Raw genomic sequence first — 12,058 nt, forward strand, 5'->3', positions numbered from 1 at the left:
GGATTACATCACTGACATTAAAAGGAACCTGTCAACAGGTTTTTATTTTTGCTATGTAATCTGAGAGCAGCATAATGTAGGGGCAGAGAGCCTGACTCCAGGGATGTGTCACTTTCTCAGCAGCTTGCTGGAGCTTCTAGACAATCAGTGTTTTATCAGCAGGAGATTATCACTGCAGGACTAGGTGTCTCATGCCAGGCAGTCCAACTAAATAACCCCACACCACACAACTAATTGACACAGGAAGCTTCCAATCGTGGTGTGGATGGGGTTATACACAGCTCAAATTTCCAAGCCCTGCTACAGAAAAAAACAGGGATTCTATCAAAATTGTATCAAGCAGCCCAGTAAGTGACAAATCACTGTAATCAGGCTGCTCTCAGATTACATAGTAAAATCCTATTATCAGATTCCCTTTAAGGTACCGTTACACTAAACCATTTACCAACGATCACGACCAGCGATACGACCTGGCCGTGATTGTTGGTAAGTCGTGTGGTTGCTGGAGAGCTGTCACACAGACAGCTCTCCAGCGACCAACGATGCCGAAGTCCCCGGGTAACCAGCGTAAACATCGGGTTACTAAGCGCAGGGCCGCGCTTAGGCTACGTTCACATTAGCGTTGCGCCGCCCTGCGTCGGCGACGCAACGCGCGACGCATGTTAAAACGCGCGCATGCGCGCGCAAAAACGCGCGCGTTTTGCGACGCGTGCGTCGTTTTTGACGAAAATCGGACGCACAGAAAATGCAACTTGTTGCATTTTCTTGCGTCCGACGCTAGCGTCGGAAACGACGCACATGGCGAAAAACGCCACCCAAAAAACGCACGCGTCCCCTATGTTAAACATAGGGGCGCGTCGCCGCTGCGTCGCCGACGCAACAGCGGCGCAACGCTAATGTGAACGTAGCCTAAGTAACCAGATATTTACCCTGGTTACCAATGTAAATGTAAAAAAAACCACTACATACTCACATTCCGATGTCTGTCACGTCCCCCGCCATCCGCTTCCCTGCACTGTGTAAGCGCCGGCCGTAAAGCAGAGCGGTGACGTCACCGCTGTGCTCTGCTTTACGGCCGGCGCTAACACAGTGCAGGGAAGCTGAAAGCGGGGGACGTGACAGACATCGGAATGTGAGTATGTAGTGTTTTTTTTTTTTTTTAACTTTTACAATGGTAACCAGGGTAAATATCTGGTTACTAAGCGCGGCCCTGCACTTAGTAACCCAATATTTACCCTGGTTACCAGAGAACACATCGCAGGATCGGCGTCACACATGCCGATTCAGCGATGACAACGGGTGATCCAGCGACCAAAAAAAAGGTCCTGATCATTCCCAGCGATTAACGATCTCCCAGCAGGAGCCTGATCGTTGGTCGCTGTCACGCATAACGATTTTGTTAACGATATCGTTGCTATGTCACAAAAAGCAACGATATCGTTAACAAAATCGTTATGTGTGAAGGTACCTTTAGTTCATAGGATTTACTGTATTTACTGTTCCTGCACAATTAAAATGAGTAGACAGAAAGGCAGAAATGATTGTACCTGCATTTACATGGAGAGCCAAGGAGGCAACACTATCTGTGCTTACATCATTTAGAGAAAAACTAATAAAGGCAGTAATATCTTTGTATCTTTTTCATAGGGAGACATTAGTAATATCCATGCTTACAGAAATCACAGAGAGGAACAGGCAGACATTGCTTTCTGTAACTGCTTTTATGCACAGCATTGGCCGGACGATACAACTCCTACAGAAAAGGAATGTATAAATAAAATAAATTGCCTTTCAAATTTTGAAAAAGGAATACAGTACATAGAAAAAGGAGAATCATTAATAAATTCGAAGAGATATGAGCTCTGTGGATTGATGCAGCAAAGAAGGAAAATGTTTGCATACTACAATCTGCTCATTAAAATAAATATGAATATTTGGATGGCAGGAATATGTATGTCTATGAATTACTGTGGCCCAAGAGTTACTTAATTTATATGGCCATCTTTGGCATATCTGTGCTGTGTTTTCAGCAGGCACCACATTGCACTGTTATACCACTCACGCCTTGGGATAATGAACAAGTGCCAGTAAAGTCACTTGCTAATTATCTCCAACGAATATTTTCACAATAATAAACAGTGAACGTATTCCAAATGTTATACTGGAGAATGAATGCCGCACCATTTACATGAATGCATGAGAGAACGTGTCTTCTGATTTATGAGTTCTGAGTAGTGATGAGCGAGCACACTCGGATGACATGTTATCCGAGCATGCTCGTGTCCTAATGGAGTATCTTCGGCTCGCTTGAAAACTATGTTCGAGTCCCGCGCGGGTGCATACCTCGAGGCTGCCTTAAGAACAGGAAATCCCTGCATGTGTTGCGTCTGTCTACCGAGGCAAAACATGTAGCTACATGGACTCGAATATATTATCCGAGCATGCCCATGATACTCACATAACACCCGAGCATGCTCATCACTAGTCCTGAGAAAGAGAACGGGAGCAGTTGAGGAGTAATGCTATTTTGTGGATAATTTGCTAGGAACAGCTGATAGTCAGCATCTCTCCTGGAAAGCAGATGTAAAGGAACGCTTCAACCAGTAGTCTCTTAATTGGCATCGTAAAGATGTTTCTGTAAAAAAATGGTTCATTGTTGTAGAGGTCTTACTTTCAGACAGTTTTAATCCCTTCACCACCTTATGGTTTTCCGTTTCTGAGTTTCCGTTTTTCGCTCCCATTCTTCCCATAACTTTTTAGTTTTCTATCAATATGGCCATGTGAGGGCTTGCTTTTTGTGGGACAAGTTGTACTTTTGAACGATACCATTGGTTTTGTCATTTAGTGTCCCAGGAAAACTCAAAGCGCGGCAAAATTCCAAACAAGTGCAATGCCACAATTTTATTGTTACCATATTCCCTGAATGCTAAAACTGACCTACCATTATGATTCTCCAGGTCAGTACGAGTTTGTAGATACCAAACATGTATAGGTTATTTTTTATTTAAGTGGTGAAAAAAAAATCCAAAGTTGCTGAAAACATTTTTTTTTTTAAATTGCCATTTTCTGAGACCCGTGGCGTCTCCATTTTTCATGATCTCGGGTTGGGCGAGGGCTTATTTTTTATGTGCTGTTTTTATTTATGCTATTTTGGTGAAGATATGATCTTTTGATCGTCTGTTATTGCATTTTAATGCAATGTTGCGCCCAACAAAAAAAAAGCGTAATTTTGGCATTTATGATTTTTTTTTCTCGTTACATTGTTTATCAATCTGTTTAATTCTTTTTATTTATAGATTGGGCGATTCAGAATGTGTCGATACCAAATATATATGTATTTTTTCTTGTTCTATTATGAATGGAGTGAATGGGGGTCGATTTGAACTTTCATATATATTTTATTTTTTTTTTAACATTTTTAATAACATTTTTTTTTACTTTTTACTTGCTTCAATAGTCTCCATGCGAGACTAGATGCTGCGATCGTCCGATCGCCTGTGCTACGCAGAGCCGGGCTTCAGCAGGAGCAGGAGTATATGGGGATGGCAGAGGTACCGAGGGGGAACCCATTTCTCTCTCTTCTGGTATGCTAGATCATATCAGAGGAGTGAGAAATGAATGAAAAAAATCTGACTTTCTTTTTTATTTGTGATCGCCATTATTCAGTGAAAAACGGCGATCACGTGACAGGGAACGGTAAAAGCCAACAGGAAACAGGCAACCCCTACATGTAATCAAGCTGTCTAGCAGCCGCAAATCATGCAGCTGCGTGACATAGCTAAATCTCCGAGCACGTCGAAATACTCGGAGACCACCCAAGCATGCTCGGAGAAATTTGAGTAACCAGGATACTCGCTCACCACTAGTGACCACACAAAATATTAACACTTTGGGCACAATTTGGCCATTTTCACTTGAGGGTGTACTTACTTTTGTTGCCAGCAGTATATATATATATATATATAGATAGATATATATATATATATATATATATATATATATATATATATATATATATCTATCTATATATATATATATATACTGTATATATATATATATATGTGCATATATCTATCTATATATATATATATATATATATATATAGTATATATATATATATATATATATATATATATATATATATATATATATAATCTATATCTATATATATATATATTTTTTTTTTTTATATATATATTCCATAATGACTCTGCTTTGTACCATCCCTTGCTTAAAAAGTAATGACCCCCTTTTTAATTTTAATAAATGAAACATTTCCCGATGAACAAAGCAGTGACATTTCTCATGGACATTTGCACAATGACTATCAAAGGGTACATTTGTTACAAAAGGCAGAGATTAATAAGGCTGCAAGCCGTGGAAAGATTCTGTTTGGAAAACAAATCTAGAAGAGTAAGATAAATTCACCGTGTCGAAAAGTCTACGGGGACAAAACAAGTTGTAGATGTGATAATCTATTTAAACTGTGAAATGCTCAAGACGCAGAAGAAGGAACACTGAATACACAGCAAAATCTCCGAAAAAGGTGTAAAGAATAAGGGAAGAAATGTAAAGGGAGTAAAAGGAAAAATAGAGGTTCACCAAATCATCATTGCCTGCGGGCAGGAAAAGCCGAGACTCGCATCATCCTTCATCTCGATTCTTCTTGAACTACTGTAGGTTCTCATTGATGATATTACGAGGAACCTGCAGCTAATTGTAATTATCGAATAGATTATATTGGGTTCACGCAGAGTAAAGTGCAGTGACATTAGTATTTATTTAACATTGGCATGTATAAGCTCAAGGGCCACAAAGCAATAGGGCCCATTTTAAGGACTGATTGAAACAACCCCATTTTAACCTTATAGTGTCATAGTTTTAGGGTTGAAGGTATTGTAGACTTAAATCCATCTAGGTCAACCTACAACCAGACATGTTGATCCAGAAGAAGCCAAAAATCCCAAAGGGCAGACACTAATAGCTCAATATTAGAGTAAAAATTACTTCCCAACTCCACATACCATAATCAGACAAGTTCCCTGGATCAATGCCCTATCACAGAATATATTTTTCAAGAAAGGCATAAAGGCCATTTTTAAATTTTAGTTGTGAATCAACCATTACATCATCATGTGGCAGAGATTTCCATAATCTCACTGCTCTTACAGTGAAGAATCTACAGCCTCACTGCCCTTACAGTAAAGATTCTACAGCCTCACTGCTCTTACAGTAAAGATTCTACAGCCTCACTGCTCTTACAGTAAAGAATCTACAGCCTCACTGCTCATACAGTAAAGAATCTACAGCATCACTGCCCTTACAGTAAAGAATCTACAGCCTCACTGCTCTTACAGTAAAGAATCTACAGCCTCACTGCCCTTACAGTAAAGAATCTACAGCCTCACTGCTCCTACAGTAAAGAATCTACAGCCTCACTGCTCATACAGTAAAGAATCTACAGCCTCACTGCCCTTACAGTAAAAAATCTACAGCCTCACTGCTCTTACAGTAAAGAATCTATAGTTTCTCTGCTCTTACAGTAAATAATCTACAGCCTCACTGCCCTTAGAGTAAAAAATCTACAGCCTCACTGCCCTTACAGTAAAGAATCTATAGTCTCTCTGCTCTTACAGTAAAGAATCTATAGTCTTTCTGCTCTTACAGTAAAGAATCTACAGCCTCACTGCCCTTACAGTAAAGAATCTATAGTCTCTCTGCTCTTACAGTAAAGAATCTATAGTCTCTCTGCTCTTACATTAAAGAATCTACAGCCTTGCTGCTCAAACAGTAAAAAATCTATTGTCTCACTGCCCTTACAGTAAAGAATCTATAGTCTCACTGCTCTTACAGTAAAGAATCTACAGCCTCACTGCCCTTACAGTAAAAAATCTACAGCCTCACTGCTCTTACAGTAAAGACTCTACAGCCTCACTGCTCATACAGTAAAGAATCTACAGCCTCACTGCCCTTACAGTAAAGAATCTATAGCCTCACTGCTCTTACAGTAAAGAATCTACAGCCTCACTGCTCATACAGTAAAGAATCTATAGTCTCACTGCTCTAACAGTAGAGAATCCATAATCTCACTGCTCTTACAGTAAAGATTCCATAGTCTCACTGCTGTTACAGTAAATGATGTGTGTATAAGAAATAGTGGGTGTGTGTATAATAAATAGATAGTAAGCAGCAGTCTGGACATTAATATGGCCATAACATCCTGGATCCTGAGAGGTAGAACAGACAGCTCAGCTGTAGTAGGTACAACTTGGAGTAAATATGTCAGTGCATTAGAATAGTCATTAAAGTATAAAATGTCCTATAGTGGGGGCTAAGTTAAAAAAAATCAATAATACTGCGTAAAAATGTAAAAAAATCTGTCACATTAGTTGTCTTGTATGATGATGATCTATTCATCAAAACGTTAAATATAAAAACATACCAAAAATTAAAAGAAAAGTGTGTAAAAATTTGTACGTGGGAAGAAATTGGTTACTCATCTAGCAAAAAAAATTACTCATCAAGCTCTGTCGGCAGAAAAATGGCAATGCAAAACCAAATTTCCAAATTGCTGATTTTATTCATTTTGCAGCAGAAAAATAATAATCATCAATAAAAAGTGATACAAAAATATTATGCAGCCTAAATTGAAACTACAAAACCAAAGCGCTCTAGGCAGCAAAATTCCACATTTACAGCTCATTCTCCTAAAACATTTTTTTCTTTTTATAAAATTATAGATTTTACTGTGCAAAAACATGACAACATAAAATTATCATCTTACAGCCTAACAAAATTAAATTATGTTTTAACCCCTTCACGACATGCGCTGTACTAGTACGGCGCATGTCGTGTCTCTCCCTTGGATGTGGGCTTCGGCATTGAGCCCACATCTTTCGTGGCACATGTCAGTTGTTTAGTTTTGAGGTCCAGAAATAAGATCAAAAAGTCAGACACAAGGAAGCACACCTAACTAAGCTAAGCTACAACTGACAATGTGTCGCTCACAGCAAACCAGCTAAATGCCTTACAAATCATTGAGGATGGGATGCAACTGGAGAAACGCCCGCAGGCTAGACAGATTCTTAAGTTAATTGATTCTACAACCGTAAAAGCCAAACTGTGCAAAAAAATGAAAAACAAAAAATTATTTTTAAACCCAAACAAATTTTACTAAACTACATTGGAATATTATTTTCTTTGGTTACTCTCTTGATCGTCTGCCTACAACCTTTTGTACGGGTCTGATTCACGTATTAAAAGTTCCAAACATGTAGAAGTAATAATAATTTTATATCTAAGCCTACTTTTTATTTTCCAGGCGTGATGGGGGAATATGAACCGAAAATTGAGGTCCACTTTCCTAACACTTTTACTGCAGCTAAGGGAACGACTGTTAGAATGGAGTGTTTCGCACTTGGCAAGTGAGTACACATTTCCTTAAACGAGTTGCAATAATTTATTAGTGTGTTAGAATTAATTTGCGTTTGGTCATCTAGCAGTCACCTTTATTTCTTCCCGGATTTCGGCTTTTCTCGGGGGTACAGCGAGCAGACAATGTATTTATGTGCAGTAAGTGTTATTACCCTTATGAGTCAAGCGTTATATTTACATACCTTTACTTTCAGAAACATTCATTATGTTTTCTGTAAATGTACAAAGCGTTTTATGCCTCTCTTTGTCAATATTAAAGATTGTTATATCGGCACTGCGCCAATGTAGACTGGTTATAAACTAAGATTCATGGCTGGTGGATATGTATTCATATTGGGAAAAACAAGCAGAATTTTTATGACTTGATGGACAGTTTGTCTAGTTCAGAGTTTACAAAGCAGGAACACTGCCCACTCCGGGCACTAAGCAGAGATGAGCAAATAAACGTGAGCGGAATTGAATTCTACTTGAATTTGACAAAACTTTACAAAAATTCTGAATTTTAGTATTTCACTCTCGAACGGACTTAGCAAAACGGCTGACGATGGGTTATTTTTTCTGAGGGTTATCAAAAGGTTAGAAAAAAATAGAATAAATACTTTTACTTACCCTATTGCTCATTTATCCGGCCCTTCTGGACCTTATCATCACCCATCTGGTCCTTGTATGATCTTCTGATCCCCACGGCTTATGCTGTAATCCCCGGGCTTATCATAGTAAGCTGTAACATAGTATTATTATTATTATTATTATTTATTGTTATAGCGCCATTTATTCCATGGCGCTTTACATGTGAGGAGGGGTATACATAATAAAAACAGGTACAATAATCTTAAACAATACAAGTCATAACTGGTACAAGAGGAGAGAGGACCCTGCCCGCGAAGGCTCACAATCTACAGGGGATGGGTGAGGATACAGTAGGTGAGGATAGAGCTGGTCATGCAGTGGCTTGGTCAATCGGTAGTATGTGTGCAAAAGATGATGGCACACGTCATGACCTTGCGTGCGCTAGCGTAGAGCCCTGCTGGGCCTCAAAAGAGAAGGAAGTCTCAGCTCATCGTGAGAGACCCCGGGATTTCAGCACAAGCGGTGGGGATCAGAAGATGAAATGAGGACTGGATGGGTGGTGGTAAGTAGAGTAGGGTCTGGATAGGCAAGCGGTAAGGTGAGTATAAGAATTTTTTTTTATATATCACTTTTATTCTACTCTGGGGTCTACATAGACACCAGATCATAATAAGGAAAGCTAAATTTTAATTAAGTTAAATTCGAGAACCTAGACCATAGTAAGGAACATTATAACCAAATTTCCTTGGGGGAAAAAGGGGCAAACAAACAAATTTATTAACTTTTCCTGATCCGCTCTTCTCTAGTACTGGGCTCTGCTTCCATTGAAGTGAATGTGATCTGAGCTGTAGTACATGATATGTCTCCAATTCATAGGGAGGTGTGTAAAGTTCTTTTTTTTTCTGATTCATATAGATGCCACACTACACATATATTCTTTCATAGAAGCAATATCTCTGCATTGGGGTTGTCAAAAGAATGAATGTTTGGAAATACAGACTCTTTGTATATAGATCTGCGGTGTGCGCAAACGTTTGTTTGTCCAGGTTTGGGGTTCAAATATTCAGTCAGTCTATGTGACTGCAGACTTGTGAATCCTCACCATGTGCTGTCAGGGTTCTCTGGTGCAGGCGTCTGGAGCAAGTGAGTGCATGAGTTCAAATATGTGATTTACATGCCGTCACATGTCAACTAGACTGAGCGGCCTCGCTACATAACAAGTGAGCACTGGAGAATCCTGACAGCGCCTACTGTGCGTACTGTGAAGAATCACAAGTCTGGAGTCACATAGAATGACTGCAGACTTGTACCCAAACCCTGGACAACTCCTTTAAGTTTTATTTTGTGACATTACAACTAGTCTTGGGTGTCTTTACCCTCATTTATTACCATAGTAGATTGTAACTAGAAATTTACCTCAATGAAGCAGTCTAATTATTATTATTTATCAACTGGCGTTAAAAAGTTATTTTTTTTTTTTTACGCAACTAGTAGTTATTCAAAAAGTTTGTAACTTTTGGAGTTTTCATTCCAGTCCTGACAACTTCCAGAAAAATGGTCTTTCAGCAGAACCAGGCGTGGTTCATCATGTCCCCTATAGATATAAACTTACGCTACTATAACTTGCTGTAAATTATAGCAGAACTTTATTCGAGTCCAAGACTCAGTTGCAATTTCTGATGCTGGCACATGGACAACCAATGATTGGCTGTGGTTCCACCAATGGGGCAGCAAACATTAGACATCTATCATCTATTTTGATGATGGGAGATAAATGTCCATCTTGGCTAAATCCAAAAAGCGATGAGTGCCTCTATGCTGAAAGGACAGTTACCATCAACATGAAGTGATGTCTATAGCACCTACATGTAGAAGTGCCCATTCACCAATGATCCTTTATAATTCGCAGCTTGACAGTTTAGTAATTTAGGTTTTAATTTAAATAACTAGTGAGTTTTTACTTATGTCAAATGCTTGGATGATGATACCATCATTAATAATCATGTTGCTCCCAATTATCAGGCTGATACTTGTAAATACAAAATAATACTCTTGTGAAAGGGTCTTAGCATTCCAGACATCTGTCCGTGTGTTATGGAATAAGTGGCATATTGTAATAGTCTCTTTTTGACATAATTCCACCAAATTTCCAGAGGGGTCCCTGGTTAATCCAAACTATGGACCCCTAACACAACTGAATACCAAAGGGCCATTAAAATATGGCCCCAATTTACAGCTTGTTTAGAGCCAAATACTAGTCAAAAATGTATTTATTTTAAGAAACTTACAGTATATATGTGGGATATAGAAGCTTAGAATAATTTTCCGTGATGAGTTGCAATAAAACACTTTTGCAGAATATTACACTTTGCAGTAGTGTTTGCATCCATTGAGCCATAAAAATATGACCTCCTTTGGAACTAGTCACTTGCCACCAGGTGTTAGACTTACCTGGTGAGATGGATCCACTAAACGACTGACCGAGGCCATGCTGGATGACAAGCAATCAAGCAAAGAAGCTCTTACCAGAAACCACTGGAGATTGCAGAGATGATTATAGCTTAATTGAAATAGTCTCTAACTAAAGGTACCTTCACACTCAGCGACGCTGCAGCGATACCGACAACGGTGTCGATCGCTGCAGCATCGCTGTTTGGTCGCTGGAGAGCTGTCACACAGACAGCTCTCCAGCGACCAACGATCCCGAGGTCCCCGGGTAACCAGGGTAAACATCGGGTTACTAAGCGCAGGGCCGCGCTTAGTAACCCGATGTTTACCCTGGTTACCAGCGTAAAAGTAAAAAAACAAACACTACATACTTACCTACCGCTGTCTGTCCCTGGCGCTCTGCTTCTCTGCACTCCTCCTGCACTGACTGTGAGCACAGCGGCCGGAAAGCAGAGCGGTGACGTCACCGCTCTGCTTTCCGGCTGAGCGACGCTCACAGCCAGTGCAGGAGGAGTGCAGAGAAGCACAGCGCCGGGGACAGACAGCGGTAGGTAAGTATGTAGTGTTTGTTTTTTTACTTTTACACTGGTAACCAGGGTAAACATTGGGTTACTAAGCGCGGCCCTGCGCTTAGTAACCCGATGTTTACCCTGATTACCAGTGAAGACATCGCTGGATCAGTGTCACACACACCGATTCAGCGATGTCAGCGGGACGTCCAGCGACGAAATAAAGTTCTGGACTTTCCTCAGCGACCAACGATCTCCCAGCAGGGGCCTGATCGTTGGTCGCTGTCACACAGAACGATTTTCTTAACGATATCGTTGCTACGTCACAAAAAACAACGATATCGTTAACGATATCATTATGTGTGAAGGTACCTTAACAGTTCTTTTTGCTCCCTACAAATGTTGGGATAACCCTAATGTCTGTGGAGCAGTAGATGCAAGTCATAGAAACACAGGAGAAAGCAGAGATGATTGCAGCATAATGATAATAGTCCCTAACCATCTGTAATGCCTACAGAAAGCGATGGGTTACCCAGCAGGTCTGAGAAGCCGTAGATGCAAGTTGCAGAAACACATGAGAATAGAGGGATGATTGCCGCATAATGTGAAAAGTCTGCAATAACAATTTGTAATGCTTACAGCAAACATTGGTTACCCAGTAGGTCTGAGAAGCAGTAGATGCAAGTTGTATAGACACAGTAGAATAGAGGGATGATTGCCGCATAATGTGAAAAGTCTGCAATAACAATTTGTAATGCTTACAGCAAACAATGGTCACCCAGTAGGTCTGAGAACCAGTAGATTCAAGTCATAGAAACACAGGAGAAAGCAGAGATAGTTGTAGCTTAATGGAATTAGTCTTTAATCATCTGTAATGCTAACGGCAAGAGATGGGTTACCAAGCAGGTCTGTGAAGCAGTGAATGCAATTTGTAGAAACACAGGAAAATGCAGAAATGATTGCAGCATAATGATAATAGTCACTAACCATCTGTAATGCCTATAGAAAGCAATGGGTTACCCAGCAGGTCTGAGAAGCCGTAGATGCAAGTTGTAGAAGCACAGGAGAATAGAGGGATGATTGCCGCATAATGTGAA

At 39.9% G+C, this 12,058-nt stretch overlaps 1 protein-coding gene across 1 annotated transcript in view; it reads left to right on the forward strand.

Annotated features, from left to right (window-relative positions):
* Positions 1-12,058, forward strand: part of CNTN5 (contactin 5) — a 2,082,395-nt gene that overhangs the window by 1,583,705 nt on the left and 486,632 nt on the right. The window contains exon 10 of the mRNA XM_069759184.1: positions 7,322-7,424. Within this exon, the coding sequence (XP_069615285.1) occupies positions 7,322-7,424 (103 nt within the window). The remainder of the gene's footprint in view (positions 1-7,321; positions 7,425-12,058) is intronic.

This window comes from Ranitomeya imitator, chromosome 3, assembly GCF_032444005.1.
Source record: "Ranitomeya imitator isolate aRanImi1 chromosome 3, aRanImi1.pri, whole genome shotgun sequence".
Taxonomy (NCBI): domain Eukaryota; kingdom Metazoa; phylum Chordata; class Amphibia; order Anura; family Dendrobatidae; genus Ranitomeya; species Ranitomeya imitator.